This window comes from Ranitomeya imitator, chromosome 3 (genome assembly GCF_032444005.1).
Source record: "Ranitomeya imitator isolate aRanImi1 chromosome 3, aRanImi1.pri, whole genome shotgun sequence".
Taxonomy (NCBI): Eukaryota; Metazoa; Chordata; class Amphibia; order Anura; family Dendrobatidae; genus Ranitomeya; species Ranitomeya imitator.
The window spans coordinates 253,160,069-253,181,878 of NC_091284.1; the positions used below are offsets into that span (position 1 = coordinate 253,160,069).

A 21,810-nucleotide genomic window follows, 5' to 3' on the forward strand; every position below is an offset into this window, starting at 1 on the left:
CCAATCACTGTAATGCCCTTCTCTAAGATGGTGGGAACCGAGACCTATGTCATCACGCTGCCCACACTCTGTGTCCTCCTTCATTGGATGAGAAATGGCGCTGAAAACATCATACGAAACACAACTTTGGCGCGCTGATCGCCGACCTCATGGCCGATCACACACTAGGATCGGGTCAGGTTTCACGAAACCCGACTTTGCCGAAAGTCAGCGACTTTTGAATTTGTCCGATCCGTTTCGCTCAACACTAGTAAGTATTGCATTTATTTATTTTTTATAATACTGCAGGACTGCATTATACTCTATGTGTGAATATAGGGGGCTGCAGTACACTGTGGGGGAGCTGCATTATACTCTATGTGGGGGGCTGCACTATACTCTGGGGGGTGCATGATACTATGTGGGGTGGACTGCATTATACTCTGGGGGGCTGCATTATACTCTAGGGGGTTGCATTATACTCTATATAGGGAAGCTGCATTACACTTTATGAGGAGGCTGCATTATATTCAATGTGATGGAGCTGCGTTATACTCTATGAAGGAGGGCTGCATTATACTCTGTTAGGGGGTCTCATTATACTCTTTGAAGAGGCCGCATTATACTCTTTGAAGGGGCCGCATTATAGTCTTTGAAGGGGGCTGCATTATACTCTGAGGGGGTTGCATTATACTCTATGGGGTGGCTGTATTATACTGAATGAGGGAGCTGCATTATACTCTTAGTGGGAGCTGCATTGTGCTCTGATGAGGGCTGTATTTTGCTCTATGGTGCAGCTGCATTATACTCTGTTGAGGACTATGGGGTGCATTATACTATATGTACTATGATTGAGCTACATTATACTCTCAAGGACTATGATTAGTGCATTATACTATATGTATTATATGGGACCTGCATTATACTATATCGAGGACTGTAGGGAATGCATTATGTGGCAAAATGTGGTAATGCAAAAAATATTTTTTGCAATAAAAAGCGTCTTTCAGTGTGTGACGGCTGCCAATCATAAAAATCCGCTAATAAACCCGCTATAAAAGTAAACCAAACCCCCCTTCATCACCCCCTTAGTTAGGGAAAAAATAAAAAAAAAATGTATTTATTTCCATTTTCCCATTAGGGTTAGGGCTAGGGTTAAGGCTACAGTTAGGGTTGGGGCTAAAGTTAGTGTTAGGGTTTGGATTACATTTATGGTTGGGATTAGGGTTAGGGGTGTGTCAAGGTTAGGGGTGTGGTTAAGGTTACCGTTGGGATTAGGGTTAGGGTTTCAGTTATTATTGGGGGGTTTCCACTGTTTAGGCACATCAGGGGCTCTCCAAACGTGACATGGCATCCGATCTCAATTCCAGCCAATTCTGCTTTGAAAAAGTAAAAGAGTGCTCCTTCCCTTCCGAGCTCTGCCATGCGCTCAAACGGTGGTTCCCCCCCACATATGGTGTATCTGCGTACTCAGGACACATTGGACAACAACTTTTGGGGTCCAATTTATCCTGTTACCCTTGGGAAAATACAAAACAGGGGGCTAAAAAATAATTTTTGTGGAAAAAAAAAGATTTCTTATTTTCACGGCTCTGCGTTATAAACTGTAGTGAAACACTTGGGGGATCAAAGTTCTCACAACACATCTAGATATGTTCCTTGGGGGGGTCTAGTTTCCAATGTGGGGTCACTTGTGGGGGGTTTCTACTGTTTAGGTACATTAGTGACTCTGCAAACGCAATGTGACGCCTGCAGACTAACCAATCTAAGTCTGCATTCCAAATGACGCTCCTTCCCTTCCGAGCTCTGCCATGCGCTCAAATGGTGGTTCCCCCCCACATATGGGGTATCAGCGTACTCAGGACAAATTGGACAACAACTTTTGGGGTCCAAAATTCAACTGTTATCCTTGGAAAAATACAAAACTGGGGGCTAAAAAATAATTTTTGTGGAAAAAGATTTCTTATTTTCACGGCTCTGCGTTATAAACTTCTGTGAAGCACTTGGTGGGTCAAAGTGCTCACCACACATCTAGATAAGTTCCTTAGGGGGTCTACTTTCCAAAATGGTGTCACTTGTGGGGGGTTTCAATGTTTAGGCACATCAGTGGCTCTCCAAACACAACATGGTGTCCCATCTCAATTCCTGTCAATTTTGCCTTGAAAAGTCAAACGGCGCTCCTTCCTTTCCGAGCTCTCCCATGCGCCCAAACAGTGGTTTACCCCCACATATGGGGTATCAGGGTACTCAGGACAAATTGTACAACAACTTTTGGGGTCCAATTTCTTCTCTTACCCTTGGGAAAATAAAAAATCGGGGGCGAAAAGATAATTTTTGTGAAAAAATATGATTTTTTATCTTTACGGCTCTGCATTATAAACTTCTGTGAAGCACTTGTTGGGTCAAAGTGCTCACCACACATCTATATAAGTTCCTTAAGAGGTCTACTTTCCAAATGGTGTCACTTGTGGGGGGTTTCAATGTTTAGGCACATCAGTGGCTCTCCAAACGCAACATGGCGTCCCATCTCAATTCCTGTCAATTTTGCATTGAAAAGTCAAACGGCGCTCCTTCCCTTCCGAGCTGTCCCATCCGCCCAAACAGTGGTTTACCCCCACATATGGGGTATCAGCGTACTCAGGAGAAATTGTACAACAACTTTTGGGGTCCAATTTCTTCTGTTACCATTGGGAAAATAAAAAATTGGGGGCGAAAAGATAATTTTTGTGAAATAATGATTTTTTATTTTTACGGTTCGGCATTATAAACTTCTGTAAAGCACTTGGTGGGTCAAAGTTCTCACCACACCTCTAAATAAGTTCCTTAGGGAGTCTACTTTTCAAAATAGTGTCACTTGTGGGGGGTTTCAATGTTTAGGCACATCAGGGGCTCTCCAAACGCAACATGGCGTCCGTCCCATCTCAATTCCAGTCAATTTTGCATTCAAAAGTCAAATGGCGCTCCTTCGCTTCTGAGCTCTGTCATGCGCCCAAACAGTGGTTTACCCCCACATATGGGGTATCGGCGTACTCAGGACAAATTGTACAACTTTTGGGGTCCATTTTCTCCTGTTACCCTTGGTAAAATAAAACAAATTGGAGCTGAAGTAAATTTTTTGTGAAAAAAAGTTAAATGTTCATTTTTATTTAAACATTCCAAAAATTCCTGTGAAACACCTGAAGGGTTAATAAACTTCTTGAATGTGGTTTTGAGCACCTTGAGGGGTGCAGTTTTTAGAATGGTGTCACACTTGGTTATTTTCTATCATATAGACCCCTCAAAATGACTTCAAATGAGATGTGGTCCCTAAAAAAAAATGGTGTTGTAAAAATGAGAAATTGCTGGCCAACTTTTAACCCTTATAACTCCCTAACAAAAACAAATTTTGGTTCCAAAATTGTGCGGATGTAGACATGTGGGAAATGTTACTTATTAAGTATTTTGTGTGACATATCTCTGTGATTTAATTGCATAAAAATTCAAAGTTGGAAAATTGCGAAATTTTCAACATTTACGCCAAATTTCCTTTTTTTTACAAATAAACGCAGGTAATATCAAATAAATTTTACCACTATCATGAAGTACAATATGTCACGAGAAAACAATGTCAGAATCACCGGGATCCGTTGAAGCATTCCAGAGTTATAACCTCATAAAGGGACCGTGGTCAGAATTGTAAAAAATTGGCCTGGTCATTGACGTGCAAACCACCCTTGGGGGTAAAGGGGTTAAAACAAATGCGAGGCATACAAAAGGGACTGTGTAATGTGATTTCTTTATGCCCTATACGGAAACGACAATTTCATCTCTCCACCAGCAGCACATGCCTCGCTGAGGTGTGAGAGCGCACGCCACAAACAGTGAGTGACTAGTACACACTACACAGACAGCCGAGGAAAGACCGTCAGGTGGTGTCTGAGCCGGTAAAAAGGCAGCTCAGAGATCGCAGCCAATGAGTGCGCTGAAAGGTTCCCGCCCTCCGCTGCTATTGGCTGCTTACCAGCTGAAGTCCCCGTGAGGAGGGACCGGCAGGTAGATGACTGTAGTTCCTGGTCTGTCACAGATCCTGTTTCGTTTCCAGTCAGCCCCTGCAGCAGGCGGAGATGGCGGCGTCCCGTCTCTGTCACCTCCTGGACACAGGTCAGTGTCAGGGACCATGGAGGGGAGGCAGCAGGCACCGGATAGACCCGGCTGTCACGGGTGTGTTCTTGGCATTTGTCATGTTGATGACTGTAGATGGATGACGTTTGGCAGGTTACTTTCTACAGCTGCTAGTAGATAAGTCAGGACTGGTATTATAAGAACTATATAATTGCTAATTTCAACTAAATGTCATGTCATCAACCTGCTGCTGTCATTAGGGCACCAGTCTGCTCTAAGGCTGGTACATGCCAGGCTAGGCTAAGCTCTTAGCTCTGGGTGGTTCGGAAACGTTCGGTAATCCACAGGTCCTCACTATAGGCGCAGTGATACCTGCAGGACCTATGAGAGGACTCTTTGCACCTCCTTTAGTGCTCCAGATTCACTGATTATGTCACATAGTTTCTTTTTTGTTGTTGTTGTGCCCCCTAGTAATAAAGAGCCCAGAATTTTTCCCTTCAACCATGTGATTATCTGCCACAGAACTTCTCTGTGGGCATCTGCTTATTGTTGCCCCTCTGGGATGCTGTGCAATCAAAACACATCTGTGTCATAGAGGAGATAAAACAAATGTCCACTGAGAAGGATCAAATAACAAATAAATCGTACACTAAAAGGTTTTATATAATTGAAAAAAATTAAATATTTTTTTCAATATCACTTTTCTATGGTGTTTTAGGAAGCTGTAACAGTTTGGACAGAGTGAGTTTACTGAGTCATTTTATACGGTACTAGATGGTGGCCCGATTCTAACGCTTCGGGTATTCTAATAAATATATATATATATATATATATCTCACAGCCCACACAGTATATAACACATGCCACGTAGTATATAACATTGCCTGTGTAGTATATAGCAGCCAAGCAGTATATAACACAGGCCATGCAGTATATAACAGGCCACACAGTATATAGCAGTGTGGGCACCATATCCCTGTTAAAAAAAAAAGTTATATACTCACCCTTTGGCGTCGACCGAAGCTGTCCCGATGCGCGCGATGGTGCCGCCAGCTTCCGTTCCCAGTGATGCATTGCGAAATTACCCAGATGACTTGGCGGACCGCTAAGTCATCTGGGTAATTTCGCAATGCATCTCTGGGAATGGAAGCTGGCGGGAGCATCGCGCGCATCGGTGTATGGCAGAAGGTGAGAATAGCACAATTTTTTAAAATATTTTTTTCAAATTATTTTTAACATTATATCTTTTTACTATTGATGCTGCATAGGCAGCATCAATACTAAAAAGTTGGTCCGGGATGGGGCGACACACTGGCACTGACTTGAGGAGAGTAGGGAGGGGCCAATTTGCGGCCGGACTAAGCCTGTCACTGATTGGTCGCGGCCGGCTGCGACCAATCAGCGACGCGGGATTTCCGCTACAGACAGAAAGACAGACAAACAGACGGAAGCACTCCTTAGACGATTATATAGCTAGACTAGATGGTGGCCCGATTCTAACGCATCGGGTATTCTAGAATATGTATGTAGTTTATGAAGTTTTCAGACTAATGCAATTTATACACAGGATTCGTCCGGCCGCGACCAATTAGCGAAGCGTGGTTCAAATTCCACGCCAATTCGCGGCCGGACTGCGCCAGTCGCAGTTTGTTCGCGGCCGGGCGTGACCAATCAGTGAAGCCAGGGCCTGCTCCAGGTTTTTGAGGGCCCTGGGCAAAAGAGTCTCAGTGGGCCCCCCTCTTTAACACATACCACGATTCATGATGCACAGATACAGCAGAGAAATATAGCACACCCAAGTAGCATACAGCCCACGTAGTATATTGCCCAGCCACATAATATATTGCGCAGCCACGTAGTATATAGCGCAGCCCATGCAGTATATAACACAGGCCACGTAGTATAGAGCACAGCGATGTAGTATATTGCCCAGCCACGTAATTTATACCACAGCCCACGTAGTATATTGCACAGCCACGTAGTATATAACACAGCCCATGCAGTATATAACACAGGCCACATAGTATATTGCCCAGCCATGTAATATATACCACAGCCACATAGTATATAGCATAGAGACGTAGTATATAGCACAGGCCACGCAGTATATAACACAGCCCACGTAGTATATAGCACAGCCACGGAATATATAGCACAGCCAAGGAATATATAGCACAGAGATGTAGTATATAGCACAGCCCATGTAATATATAGCACAGCCCATGTAATATATAGCACAGCCCATGTAATATATAGCACAGCCCACATAGTGTATAGCACAGGCCACGTAGTATAAAGCACAGCACATACAGTATATAACACAGGCCACGTAGTATAGAACACAGCTATGTAGTATATACTACAGCCACGTAGTATATAGCACAGGCCACTCAGTATATAACATAGGCCACTCAGTATATAACACAGCCCACGTAGTATCTTAACACAGCCCACGTAGTATATAGCAATGTGGGCACCATATCCCTGTAAAAAAAATTAAAAAAAAGAGAAAATGAAAAATAGTTACTAACCTTCCGTCGGCCCCCGGATCCAGGCCAGGCGTTTACCGATGCTCCTCGTGACACTTCGGTCCCAAGAATGCATTGCGGTCCGCAATTTATGGACTGGAGCGTCGCGAGGAGCAGCGGGAAAGGCCACGGAAGGTGAGAATATAATGATTTTTTATTTTGTTTATTATTTTTAACATTAGATCTTTTTACTATTGTCGCTGCATAGGCAGCATCAATAGTAAAAAGTTGGTCACACAGGGTTAGTAGCAGCGTTAACGGACTGTTTTACACTGCGTCATAACGTGGTGTAACGCAGCCATTAACCCTGTGTGAGCGCTGACTGGAGGGGGCACTGACAGAGTAGGCACTGCCGGCCACGACCAATCAGCAACGCGCGATTTCCGTGACAGACAGACGGAAGTGCCCCTTAGATGATTATATAGTAGATTTGTATGGCACGTAACTGTGGATAATATATCAAAACGTGGAAAAAAAATTGAATGAAAGACACTAAAATTCCATGTGTGACTGGTGCCATTTAAGTATTCTAGTGACCAGTGTAATATTATAGGGGATGTCGGGCGTCGCAGCCCACCCAGTCATGAGTGTGATTCCTGGTGCGAGTGCTTGGTCATGGTACCACATGTAAGCGATCGTGTGCAGGCTAGACTCATTTGGCTTCTCTTCAATAGAAATGAATGGACATCAGCTTGTATTAATCCTCAGTAAACGTTCTGTATCAAGAACTCATAAGAATGTGGAGTATTACTATGGACGGCAATGGTTTTGCTACTTGAAACCAAAATAGTCTGTGTGTAGCCCTGTCCTGAATGAGAGCCTGTAATGAGAATTGCATCAAACGTTGTTGTCCTAGTTTTTAATGGGATAGGCTCTTAAAGGGACACTGTCACCTGAATTTGGAGGGAACAATCTTCAGCCATGGAGGTGGGGTTTTGGGGTTTTTGATTCACCCTTTCCTTACTTGCTGGCTGCATGCTGGCTGCAATATTGGATTGAAGTTCATTCTCTGTCCTCCGTAGTAGAAGGCAATCTTGCCTTGCACAGGCGTGTACTATGGAGGACAGAGAATGAACTTCAATCCAATATTGCGGGTAAGGAAAGGGTGAATCAAAAACCCCAAAACCCCGCCTCCATGGCTGAAGATTGTTCCCTCCAAATTCAGGTGACAGTGTCCCTTTAAATGTATTATAATTGCGTGCCTCGTAGTACAAGGTATTTCAAGTGTTACTGTCATGCAGCACAAACAATAAATGTTATTAAAATATTCTAAAATTCTCAATGTCCTTTTTTGGCATTTCTAATATTGGCCTTAATTCAGGTTTGTTTGTTTTTTTTTTTTTCATTTATTATAATAAAAATAGTCTGTGTTCTGGATATGATTTTTATCACTGAGTGGTCGGTGTTGTGTGGGTTTTTTAATTACTATTAGGCCGCCGTCACACATGCGAGTTTTACGGACGTAAGAGCGCAGAATCTACGTCCGTAAAACTCGCAAAAAATACGGCACAATTATTCTCTATGCCCCTGCTCCTATTTGCCGTATTTTACTGATCAGTATTATACGGCTTTCTACGGCCGTACAAAATCGCAGCATGCTGCGTTTGTCACCGTACTGCGCAAGAAATACGCCAATGAAAGTCTATGGAAGCGTGAAAAATACGGATTACACACGGACAAGCAGTGTGACTTGCGAGAAATACGCAGCGCTGTTAGAGAGAAAAGCCGGTAATTCAGTGCGGTGTACAGTAAAATCACACTGACAGCTTCCAGTAGAATAGGTAGAATAAATGTGTACACATAGAATAGGTATATATATATATATATATGTCAGTGAGACACATATATGTATATATATTAATATTTATTCCAGCGCTAGACAGCTTGAAAGCCGGTAATTCAATTACCGGCTTTTTCCTTCTCCTTCCTAAAACCCGACATGATTTGAGACATGGTTTACATACAGTAAACCATGTCTTCTCTCCATTTTTTTTGCAGATTCCACACTACTAATGTCAGTAGTGTGTATCTGCAAAATTTGGCCGTTCTAGCTCTTAAAATAAAGGGTTAAATGGCGGAAAAAATTGGCGTGGGCTCCCGCGCAATTTTCTCCGCCAGAGTAGTAAAGCCAGTGACTGAGGGCAGATATTAATAGCCTGGAGAGGGTCCACGGTTATTGGCCCCCCCCTGGCTAAAAATATCTGCCCCCAGCCACCCCAGAAAAGGCACATCTGGAAGATGCGCCTATTCTGGCACTTGGCCACTCTCTTCCCATTCCCGTGTAGCGGTGGGATATGGGGTAATGAAGGGTTAATGCCACCTTGCTATTGTAAGGTGACATTAAGCCTAATTAATAATGGAGAGGCATCAATTATGACACCTATCCATTATTAATCCAATACTAGTAAAGGGTTAAATAAAACACAAACACATTTTTTAAAATTATTTTAATGAAATAAAAACAATGGTTGTTGCAGTATTTTATTCAACGCCCAATCCAGTCACTGAAGACCCTCGTTCTGTGAGTAAAAAAACATAATAAACCAACAATATACTTACCCTCCGCAGATCTGTAACGTCCAACGATGTAAATCCTTCTGAAGGGGTTAAAACATTTTGCAGCAAGGAGCTGTGCTAATGCACGCTGCTCCTCGCTGCAAAACCCCAGGGAATGAGGCTAAAAATAGATCAATGATCTATATTTAGCATCATTTGCGGTGAGGCGCCCTCTGCTGGCTGTTCATAGATCGTGGGAAATTACCTAGAAAGCCAGGGAGCTTTCTAGGTAATTTCCCACGATCTACGAACAGCCAGCAGAGGGCGCCTCACCGCAAATGAAGCTAAATATAGATCATTGATCTATTTTTAGCCTCATTCCCTGGGGTTTTGCAGTGAGGAGCAGCCTGCATTAGCACAGCTCCTTGCTGCAAAATGTTTTAACCCCTTCAGAAGGATTTACATCGTTGGACGTTACAGATCTGCGGAGGGTAAGTATATTGTTGGTTTATTATGTTTTTTTACTCACAGAACGAGGGTCTTCAGTGACTGGATTGGGCGTTGAATAAAATACTGCAACAACCATTGTTTTTATTTCATTAAAATAATTTTAAAAAATGTGTTTGTGTTTTATTTAACCCTTTACTAGTATTGGATTAATAATGGATAGGTGTCATAATTGATGCCTCTCCATTATTAATTAGGCTTAATGTCACCTTACAATAGCAAGGTGGCATTAACCCTTCATTACCCCATATCCCACCGCTACACGGGAATGGGAAGAGAGTGGCCAAGTGCCAGAATAGGCGCATCTTCCAGATGTGCCTTTTCTGGGGTGGCTGGGGGCAGATATTTTTAGCCAGGGGGGGGGCAATAACCGTGGACCCTCTCCAGGCTATTAATATCTGCCCTCAGTCACTGGCTTTACTACTCTGGCGGAGAAAATTGCGCGGGAGCCCACGCCAATTTTTTCCGCCATTTAACCCTTTATTTTAAAAGCTAGAACGGCCAAATTTTGCAGATACACACTACTGACATTAGTAGTGTGGAATCTGCAAAAAAAATGGAGAGAAGACATGGTTTACTGTATGTAAACCATGTCTCAAATCATGTCGGGTTTTAGGAAGGAGAAGGAAAAAGCCGGTAATTGAATTACCGGCTTTCAAGCTGTCTAGCGCTGGAATAAATATTAATATATATACATATATGTGTCTCACTGACATATATATATATATATATATATATATATATATATATATATATATATATATATATACCTATTCTATGTGTACACATTTATTCTACCTATTCTACTGTAAGCTGTCAGTGTGATTTTACTGTACACCGCACTGAATTACCGGCTTTTCTCTCTAATATATGTGTCTACTGACATATATATATATATATATATATATATATATATATATATATATATATATATATATATATATATATATATACAGTATATATATATTTTCTTTTCTTTTTGGGACACATGGATCACTTCTATAGCGGTATGTTGGTTTTGCTAGCCTGCGAGAAAACCACGCAGTACGGATTACATACGGAGGATGCCATGCGCAAAAAACGCTGACACACCCTGCCTACGGAGGAGCTACGGACCACTTTTTTCGGGACTTTTCAGCGTATTACGGCCGTAATATACGGACCGTATTGTTTTACGCTGTGTGTGACGCCGGCCTTAGTGTTTAATCATCAGTCTTTCTCATGGAAAACAAACTTTTTTTTCAAGCTTCTTCTATCAAATAGAAAAAATGAACAGTCCTGGTATGCCATCCATATGCTGTCCTAGCTTTTCAGGGGTTTGCATTGGCTAGTTTAACCCCTTAGTGACAGAGCCAATTTGGTACTTAATGACCAGGCCAATTTTTGCAATTCTGACCACTGTCACTTTATGAGGTTATAACTCTGGAACGCTTCAACGGATGCCGCTGATTCTGAGATTGTTTTTTCGTGACATATTGTACTTCATGTTAGTGGTAACATTTCTTCGATATTACTTGCGATTATTTATGAAAAAAACGGAAATATGGCGAAAATTTTAAAAATTTTGCAATTTTCAAACTTTGTATTTTTATGCCCTTAAATCAGAGAGATATGTCATAAAAAATAGTTAATAAATAACATTTCCCACATGTCTACTTTACATCAGCACAATTTTGGAAACAAAATTTTTTTTTTGTTAGGGAGTTATAAGGGTTAAAAGTTGACCAGCAATTTCTCATTTTACAACACCATTTTTTTTTTTTAGGGACCACATCACATTTGAAGTCATTTTGAGGAGTCTATATGATATAAAATAATGAAGTGTGACACCATTCTAAAAACTACACCCCTCAAGGTTCTCAAAACCGCATTCAAGAAGTTTATTAACCCTTTACGTGCTTCACAGGAACTGAAACAATGTGGAAGGAAAAAATTAACATTTAACTTTTTTTTGCAAACATCTTAATTCAGAACCATTTTTTTTATTTTCACAAGTGTAAAAACAGAAATGTAACCATAAATTTTGTTATGCAATTTCTCCTGAATACGCCAATACCCCATATGTGGGGGTAAACCACTGTTAGGGCGCACCGCAGAACTTAGAAGTGAAGGAGCGCCGTTTGACTTTTTCAATGCAGAATTGGCTGGAATTGAGATCGGACACCATGTCACATTTAGAGAGCCCCTGATGTACCTAAACAGTGGAAACTCCCCACAAGTGACACCATTTTGGAAACTAGACCCCTTAAGGAACTTATCTAGATGTGTGGTGAGCACTTTGAACCCCCAAGTGCTTCACAGAAGTTTATAACGTAGAGCCGTGAAAATAAAAAATCGCTTTTGTTTACACAAAAATGATCTTTTTGCCCACAAATTCTTATTTTCACAAGGGTAACAGGAGAAATTAGACCACAAAAGTTGTTGTGCAATTTCTCCTGAGTACGCTGATACCCAATATGTGGGGGTAAACAACTGTTAGGGCGCACCGCAGAGCTTGGAAGAGAAGGAGTGCCGTTTTACTTTTTCAATGTAGAATTGGCTGGAATTGAGATCGGACGCCATGTCGCGTTTGGAGAGCCCCTGATGTGCCTAAACAGTAGAAATCCCCCACAAGTGACCCCATTTTGGAAACTAGACCCCCCATGGAACTTATCTAGATGTGTGGTGAGAACCTTGAATGCCCAAGTGCTTCACAGAAGTTTATAATGCAGAGCCGTGAAAATAAAAAATATTTATTTTTTCCACAAAAAAGATTTTTTAGCCACCAAATTTTTATTTTCACAAGGGTAACAAGAGAAACTGGACCCCAAAAGTTGTTGTCCAATTTGTCCTGAGTATGCTGGTACCCCATATGTGGGGGTAAACCACTGTTTGGGCGCACGGCAGAGCTCGGAAGGAAGGAGCGCCGTTTTGGAATGCAGACTTTGATAGAATGGTCTGCGGGTATTATGTTGCGTTTGCAGAGCCCCTGATGTACCTAACCAGTAGAAACCCTCCACAAGTGACCCCATTTTGGAAACTAGACCCCCCAAGGAACTTATCTAGATGTGTGGTGAGAACTTTGAATGCCCAAGTGCTTCACAGAAGTTTAGAATGCAGAGTCGTGAAAATAAAAAATATTTTTTTTTCCACAAAAAAGATTTTGTAACCCCCAAGTTTTTATTTTCACAAGGGTAACAAGAGAAATTGGACCCCAGAAGTTGTTGTCCAATTTATCCCGAGTACGCTGATGCCCCATATGTGGGGGTAACCCACTGTTTGGGCGCACGGCAGAGCTCAGAAGGGAGGGAGCACCATTTGACTTTTTGAGCGCAAAATTGGCTGTCGTGTTTGGAGACCCCCTGATGTACCTAAACAGTGGAAACCCCCCAATTCTAGCTCCAACCCTGACCCCAACACACCCCTAATCCCAACCTCATCCATAATCCTAATCACTAACCCTAACCATAATCACAACCCTTACCCCAAAACAACCCTAACCATAACCCTAATCAAAACCCTAAATCCAACACACCCCTAATCCTAATCTCAACCCTAACCTCAAACCTAACCCTAATCCCAATACACCCCTAATCACAACCCTAACCTTAACCCTAATCCCAAACCTAACCCTAATCCCAAGCGTAACCCTAATGCCAACCCTAACCCTAATACGAACCCTAATCCAAACCCTAACCCTAATCCCAGCTCTAACCCTAACTTTAGCCCCAACCCTAGCCCTAACTTTAGCCCCAACCCTAGCCCTAGGGCTACTTTCACACTTGCGTCGTTTGGCATTCCGTCGCAATCCGTCGTTTTGGACAAGAAACGGATCCTGCAAATGTGCCCGCAGGATGCGTTTTTTGCCCATAGACTTGTATTGCCGACGGGTCGTGACGGATGGCCACACGTCGCGTCCGTCGTGCACTGGATCAGGTGTGTTTTGGCGGAGCGTCGGCACAAAAAAACGTTCACTGAAACGTTTTTTTGTACGTCGCATCCGCCATTTCTGACCGCGCATGCGTGGCCGTAACTCCGCCCCCTCCTCCCCAGGACATAGATTGGGCAGCGGATGCGTTGAAAAACTACAGCTGCTGCCCACGTTGTGCACAATTTTCACAACGTGCGTCGGTATGTCGGGCCGACGCATTGCGACGGCCCCGTACCGACGTAAGTGTGAAAGAAGCCTAACCCTAAGTTTAGCCCCAACCCTAACCCTAAATTTAGCCCCAACCCTAACCCTAAATTTAGCCCCAACCCTAACCCTACCCCTAACCCTACCCCTAACCTAACCCTACCCCTAACCCTACCCCTAACCCTAACCTAACCCTACCCCTACCCCTAACCCTAATTTTAGCCCCAACTGCTGTTCTCCTGCCGGCCGGCAGATGGAGACAGATGGCGGGCGCACTGGGCATGCGTCCGCCATGTTCTGCTGCCGGCGGCCAGGAGGAGCAGCAAGAGGATCCAGGGACCTAGGTGAGTATGCTAGGGTCCCCGAATCCCCCTATTTCTCTGTCCTCTGATGTGCGATCACATCAGAGGACAGAGAATTACACTTTACTTTTTTTTTTTTTTTTTTTTTTTTGCGGTCGCCGGTAAACAGTTAATTACCGGCGATCGCAAAACAGGGGTCGGTAATACCGACCCCGATGGTGCTCTTTGGGGTCTCGGCTACCCCCGGCAGCCGAGACCCCAAAGATTCTCCCGGTGCCGGCCGGCGGGCGCACTGCGCATGCGCCCGCCATTTTGAAGATGGCGGCGCCCACCGGGAGACACGAGGAGCATCGGGGGAGCTAGGTGAGTATTGGGGGGCCACCTGGGACCCCTTTTCTCTGTCCTCCGATGTGCGATCACATCGGAGGACAGAGAAATTAAAAAGAGATCGCTTTTTTTTTTTTTTTTTTTTTTTTTTTTTGCGATCGCCGGTAAACGGTTAATTACCGGCGATCGCAAATGCGGGGTGGGTTAAAAACCCCCCGAATAATGTTCTCTGGGGTCTCGGCTACCCTCGGCAGCCGAGACCCCGGAGAAAATCGGCCTCTGGGGGGCGCTATGGACTTTTTCCACAGCGCCGTTAATTAACGGCGCTGTGGTTTAAGTACCCTTAGCGGCCGCCGTTAAAAGGCGTATCGGCGGTCGCTAAGGGGTTAATCTGTGACTTCAAGATGTGGTGTCACGGGGCTACTGCAACAGAGGAGCCAGAAGACCACAGCATCTCATTGCTCCTACTACTGTGCTGAGAAGAAGCACTTCTTTTTAATGGTGTTTAACCCTGTTTTACTAAAAGACATAATCAGCCGTGTTGGAAACCCTGAGCTCTTAGCTGATTTCAGATAGCCACTCCCATCACCTTTATAATCTCCATCCTGATTTAAAACCATGTCAGAGCTAGCTTTTGCTGTATGGCTTAGGAGGAGAGATGTTCAAATGAGAAGGAGTTTTGGAGGATTTATCTGTGACTGTTACTTGGTTTGTAAGTGTGGTAGTTCCCTTCCGTCCTCTTAGGCCAAGTTCACACTTTGCGGATTCCATTGCGGATTTTTCCGCAGCGGAATTCCAAAATCCACAGTGAAAACCCATCGCGGTTTTTACTGCGGATTTTCATCTGCGTTTTTTTCCGCAGCATGTGCACAGCGTTTTTTGTTTCCCATAGGTTTACATTGTACTGTAAACTCATGGGAAACTGCTGCGGATCCGCAGCGGTCAAATCTGCCGCGGATCCACAGCAAAATCCGCAAAGTTTGAACATAGCCTTACTTTATTTTCCCCATCCTCCACTTCCTGGTGCATTCCTCTTACATGTGAATGAATATTTGTATGCCTGGTATTTTCAGTTACCCCCTTATTTGTGTAGCCTTGTTTGTCGGGTCGGTGTACTGCGGTGCACGATAGTGCCCCTCTTCCCTGGGTGGGGGGAAAAGAAAAGATCAAGGGTTAAGCAAAGGTGGCGGCCCTGGCATGTTCACTTTTAGAAATATCCTGGGGAATATGGGGAGTTAGGGCACCCCCTCGTGGTAGGGACAGGGAAGGATTCCCTGGTCCTGGGTCACCCGAGTCGTGACATGTAAATAACAGAGGTCTGAATGAGGCTTAAAGGGCTTGTCCTGTGAAAAAAATACATTTAAGCAATAGGTCTTGGAATAATAAGTTTCAAAATTGGTTGTGTTTAAAAGTTTCTCAGCATAGGCTCATTTTTTAATGTGCCCCTGCTATGTACTGTGTGATGGTTGTCTGACTGTGCAGAAATATGGTCTGATAATACCACATCTCCTGGGCAGGGAAGAAAAAGTATACAGACAGGACTGCATGAGATTTCAGCTGCTGCTTTATGTGAGGTAAGACCTATCTAAAAACAAGCATCAAAAGCTTTACCTTAGAGTTGGCGGGGAACCCTTTTTGTAATGTAGGTATACTCTATTTTGCTTCCTTCCCTGGCCAGGAGCTGTGGTATGATCAGACCTTGTCCCTGTATGGTCAGACACAGCCAAAACACCGCACAAAGCAGGGGCACATTTATAAGATTCTCAGCACAGGAATATTTTTTTTTCTCTAGTAGCCTTCCACGACAGCCACCAGGAGGTTGTCTCCATTCCCTAATGGGGGACAGGAAGCACAAGAGGTTAAAACCCCCTCCCTCCTCCCATTAACCAGTGTATTTCGTGTCCCCCATGGGGCATGGAGAGGTTCCTGGTGCGCTGCTGCGGCGGCTCTAGCAGTGTACCTGAATTTACTTTCTTGCCAGGCACTTATGGTCGGGCCCCCCGCGGCTTCCTCCTGTGCTGTGCCTCCCGTCTCCTCCGGATTCTGGGACCGCGTTCCCGGTCCTCCTGCATCCTCTTGCGGGGACAAAGCTGGTCGGTGTGCCCACCGGAGGCCTCCCTGAGCTCTCCGGCGTCTCCCCCTCCAGCGCACGCTGTTCGGCGACCCGGAAGTCAGGTGACGCTCCACTTCCGGGTCGGCGCTCCTGTACAAGAGCGACACAAGTCCAGAGCAATGGATTACTGAACGGCGTGCGAGGCACGCTGCATCCTCGCACGCCTGCCTGGGACTGCGGAGGGGGAGGGGCAGCTAATTGCCACGCGCTGGTGCAGGCTTATTTTCTATATAACCTGCGAAGACGTCTCAGGTAAGCCTGCTGTAAGCATGGATGCGTCTTGCCCTGCAGCTGCAGAACCCAGCGCTCCTCAAGCCCTAGTAAGTACGGCAGAGGGGGTCCCATTTAAAGGTACATTTTAATATACCTTTTCTTACACGGCTTCCTCTCTCATTGCAGGGAGTCAAGCCTGGCCCTAAAAACATTACCAAACGCAAATGTGCTACCTGTAATGCGAAAATGCCACCAGATTGGGAGAAAAAGTTGTGCCAACCTTGTACGGATAAAATCGTCAGAGCGGAACACCCTTCATTGATTGATGAAATTCGCTCCTTGGTTAGGCAGGAGGTTCAAACCTGTTTGGCCACACTCGCCCCACCTCCACCGCCACCACCATCCTCGCCTGGTCCATCACTCCCCAAAAAAGAGAAAAATCCAGGAGTACTCTGAGTCAGAGTCTGAGGGGTCTTATACGTCTTCCTCTGTCAAATGGGAAGATGCGTTACCCCATAAATCTGCGGAAATTAGGAAATACCTTTTTTCCTCTGAATATATTGAGGAATTGGTATCTGCAGTGAGGAACACCATGGGGCTAAAAGAGGAATCAGTTCCTCAGTCTATACAAGACGAACTGTTCGTCCCAAAAATTGATGTCCAAGTGGCTAGAGTGGCTAAAAAGACGGCTCTGCCGTTCGAGGATTCTTCCCAATTAAAAGACCCCTTGGATAGGAAGATTGAGAGCCTTCTCAAAAAGTCCTGGGAAACGTCTACCTCGGCCCTCAGATTCAATATAGCATCCACCTGCGTGGCCCGCTCTCTCTTCCGTTGGATAGAAGAGTTAGAAAGCCACATCTCTCAGGGTACCCCAAGAGAGGAGGTACTGGACTCCTTGCCTATCTTGCACAGAGCAACAGGTTTCCTTGCAGATGCCTCACTGGAATCTATCCGGGTGGCCGCCAGATCCTTGGTCCAGACAAATTCAGCCAGAAGAGCTCTCTGGTTAAAAATGTGGAGCGGAGACGTTACATCAAAAATAAAACTGTTCTATTCCCTTTAAGGGTGACTACGTGTTTGGGCCCTCCTTAGATGATATCTTAGAGAAAGCCACAGACAGAAAGAAAACCCTTCCTGAACAGAGGCCTCCCAGGAAGCATTTTTTTCGACCCTCCCAGCCCCAGCCCTCCCAGGGTAGAGGGAAAGGAAAAACAGGGAGGTGGAGTTATGCTAAGGAGAAGCCTAAAAACATCCTTATTCCCCAACAAACACAAGAAAAGCAATAACTCCGATCCGGTGGGCAGGAGGCTTTCGAACTTCGTTCACAGTTGGCAGAATATCTCCAACAGCCCCTGGGTGGTGAGTGTTATCCAACAGGGTCTGCTGATAGAGTTCGATGCGCCTCCTCCCAGGATCTTAAGAGTCACCTCCCTGTCATCTCGGGAGACTCAAAAGTTGATGATGGCCGGAATACAGGACTTGCTAGACTCAAGAGCTATTTCCATGGTCCCGGTGAACGAGCAGGGGGAAGGACACTATTCCCGTATCTTCATGATAAAAAAGCCTTCCGGGCAATCTCGGATTATAATAAATCTGAAAGCTCTCAACAAATACATAACCTACCGCAAGTTCAAGATGGAGTCAGTAAAAACAGCCATCCCTCTAATGGCTCCTCATTCATATATGGCAACAATAGACCTCAAGGATGCCTATTTCCATATTCCAATACATCCTCGCCACAGGAAATACCTGAGATTTGCGGTACAATTCAACCAAAAATCTTACATTTCCAATACAATGTTCTCCCCTTCGGGATCTCCTCGGCCCCAAGGGTGTTTTCCAGAGTCATGGCGGAAGCAGTAGCCCATATCAGGAGCCAAGACATCGCTATAGTCCCGTACTTGGACGACCTGTTAATAATTGGTCCTTCCGCCGAAGTTCTCAATCAGAGAATTTCCAAAACTCTGAACATCTTACAGTTTTTGGGTTGGATTCCAAATCTGAAAGTCTCAGCTTTCACCATCAAAGGTGAGGAAATTCCTCGGAGTCCTCTTGGATTCAGAAGGTCAAAAATCCTTCCTACCAGAGGAACATCGGATAAATCTAATTTCCAAGGTCTCACACTTCAGAAAACAACGTTCTCCGACCTTACGGGCTGCGATGTCTCTTCTGGGGTCGATGACGGCCTGTATACAATCAGTCCAGTGGGCTCAGAGCCATTCCAGAGTTCTGCAGGCACACATCTTGGGGAACTGGAACGGGAATCCAAATTCCCTAAACAGAAGAGTTTACACTCCAGGGAAGGTAAAAGCCTCGTTAACCTGGTGGGCGATCCAATCAAACCTGCTGAAAGGAGTAGACTGGGTGCAAGATCCGCTGATTACAGTGACAACAGACGCCAGTCAAAAAGGTTGGGGAGCAGTGGTCTCGCAAATCCCATTCCAGGGTCACTGGAATCAGAGAGAAAGCTCCAGTTCCTCCAACTCCAGAGAATTGTTGGCAGTGGAGAGGGCCCTTCTGGCAGCCAGCAGTCTCATTATAGGTCAACATGTCAGAATTTACTCGGACAATATGACGACTGTTGCGCATATAAAACACCAGGGAAGTCCGAAGTTCAACCATTTAAGAGCAATATCAAACAGAATATTTTGCTGGGCAGAGAAACATCTCCTCTCACTTTCAGCGATACACCTCAGGGGGTCAGTGAACATTCATGCAGATCGCCTAAGTCGTCACGATTTGCATCCAGGAGAGTGGAGCCTGAAGGCGGACGTTATCAGAATGTTGACAGACAGGTGGGGTCTTCCCGATATAGACCTTCTAGCATCCAGCCAGAATGCACAGGTCGAGAACTACTCCCTAAACCCCAAGGACAGGTCTCAGGGAGTAGACGCCTTCGCTCATACTTGGAGGTTCCATCTAGCATACGGGTTCCCTCCAATACCGTTACTTGCGAAGACCCTCCGGAAGATCCGGGACGATCAGGTCCAGACTATCTTAGTAGCTCCAGCATGGCCGAAGAGGAGCTGGTACCACCTCATCGAAGAACTGAAGGTGGACGGTCCAGTCTTTCTTCAAGCATCAGAAGATCTTCTCTGCCAGGGCCCCTTTTATCATCCGGAGCCACAAAAGTTCAAACTGGCAGCCTGGCTATTGAAGCCCAGGTACTAAGAGCTAGGGGCCTTTCAGAGTCAGTAATCTCTACTCTACAGAAATCTAGAAAACCTATTACCAATGCCATATATGGCAAAATCTGGAATAGATTCTCCTCGTGGTGTCATCCTCATAAACCTGACCCTTTTCATCCTAATATTTCACAAATATTAGATTTTTTACAAAAAGGATTAGAGTTGGGGCTGAAGCCAAGTACCTTGAAGGTTCAAGTGTCAGCCTTGAGCTCCGTCTTCGATCAAGACCTTGCGGGTCATCGTTGGATAAAGAGGTTTATGGTCGCAGCATCAAGACATTGCCCAAGAAAACAAATTTTCGTGCCATCATGGGACTTAAACATAGTTCTAAAGGGTCTTACGGCTCCTCCACTTGAGCCATTATCATCTTGTTCCTCGCAACTTCTGTCCTGCAAGACGGCCTTCTTGGTTGCAATTTCTACTGCAAGACGAGTGGGGGAAATACAAGCCCTTTCAGTGAGAGAGCCTTATCTTACCATAAGGGATGACTCCATCGTTTTCCGTCCAGATCCTTGTTTCCTACCGAAGGTAGTGTCAGAATTTCATCGATCACAGGATATAGTCCTCCCATCGTTTTGTCACAATCCTTCAAATCCGGAAGAACGCAGATTTCATACTTTGGACGTACGACGTATAGTGTTATACTACTTAGAACATACTAAATCGTTTAGAATTGACAAGAATCTCTTCGTTCATCTTTCTGGCAGAAACAAAGGCAAGAAGGTAGCGAAGAGTACCATTGCCAACTGGATAAAAAAAAAGGCCATTTCTGAAGCATACCTAACTCAGAATATTGCTATTCCTGCGGGCCTAAAAGCTCATTCCACCAGATCTACCTCCGTCTCTTGGGCTGAAAGGGCTGGCGCTTCAACAGAGCAGATTTGCAGGGCAGCAACATGGTCTTCTCTACACACATTTACTAAGCATTATAGATTGGACTTCTGGTCCAATCAGGATCTTGCTTTTGGCCGAAAGGTTGTTCAAGCTGTGGTCCCTCCCTAAATACAGAATTGGTTGGCATTCCTCCTGGTGGCTGTCGTGGAAGGCTACTAGAGAAAATAGAATTATTCTTACCGTTAATTCGGTTTCTAGGAGCCTTCCACGACAGCATTAATTCCCTCCCGATGTTCTTGGATATTTTTTTCTGAGAACCTAAAGGTAACCGGTGCTATGGGTTCAGTTGTAAGTCACTGGTTAATGGGAGGTGGGAGGGGTTTTTAACCTCTTGTGCTTCCTGTCCCCCATTAGGGAATGGAGACAACCTCCTGGTGGCTGTCGTGGAAGGCTCCTAGAAACCGAATTAACGGTAAGAATAATTCGATTTTTTTTTTTTTTTTTTTTTTTTTTTTTAATTCCTCCATTGTGGAACTTATATTTTTTATTAAAATCTATTGATTAAAATATACTTTGCCATTGGTTAACCTCCTTTTTAACACCCTACCGAAATATGGCATTCTAGTTATGTTATGTGTTGGCTCGCTGACTTTAATGCAGTCTCGCATGGTGAGCTTGCATCTTTGCCTTAAGATGATGGCTGTGATAATCAGTTATAATGAATCGCCCTCACGTCAGGGCAATGGGGTACTCGGATCCGGGCCCTTCTGTTCTCGGTGGGGATGTCACGGTGGCTTGACCCGGTCCGTGGCCCTTTGAGGGGCGTCCAATAAAAGGACAACAGTTTATAGGATAATGTTCGTGATGCCACCTGTGGTATTTGGTCAGGGTGACCGACGCTGCTTAGGGGTTCACTGGGGTGATGTTATGGCAGCTAGATGGTATCCCTTCCCACAGGTGAAGTGTGTCCCCAGGGCTTCCCAGAGTGTAGTTGGTAGATGGTGAAAGTTGTAAGGCGCAGGGAATAACGAGGACACAAGGTTGCAGTCTCTTTACCTTCACTGAAGGCTTCAACATCCACAGTCCAGGGCACCAGACCACAGGGTAG

The 21,810-nt window shown here is 44.7% G+C and overlaps 1 protein-coding gene across 3 annotated transcripts in view; it reads left to right on the forward strand.

The window, feature by feature from the left end:
- The first annotated feature begins 3,984 nt into the window (after positions 1-3,984).
- Positions 3,985-21,810, forward strand: part of PRICKLE4 (prickle planar cell polarity protein 4) — a 131,700-nt gene continuing 113,874 nt past the window's right edge. Inside the window, exon 1 of one of the 3 annotated variants that reach the window (XM_069756386.1) lies at positions 3,985-4,119. In XM_069756386.1, coding sequence (XP_069612487.1) covers positions 4,083-4,119 — 37 coding nt within the window. In that variant the 5' untranslated portion in view covers positions 3,985-4,082. Of the gene's footprint in view, positions 4,180-21,810 lie in introns of all 3 variants that reach the window. The other 2 variants (XM_069756385.1, XM_069756384.1) reach the window with 2 other exon arrangements.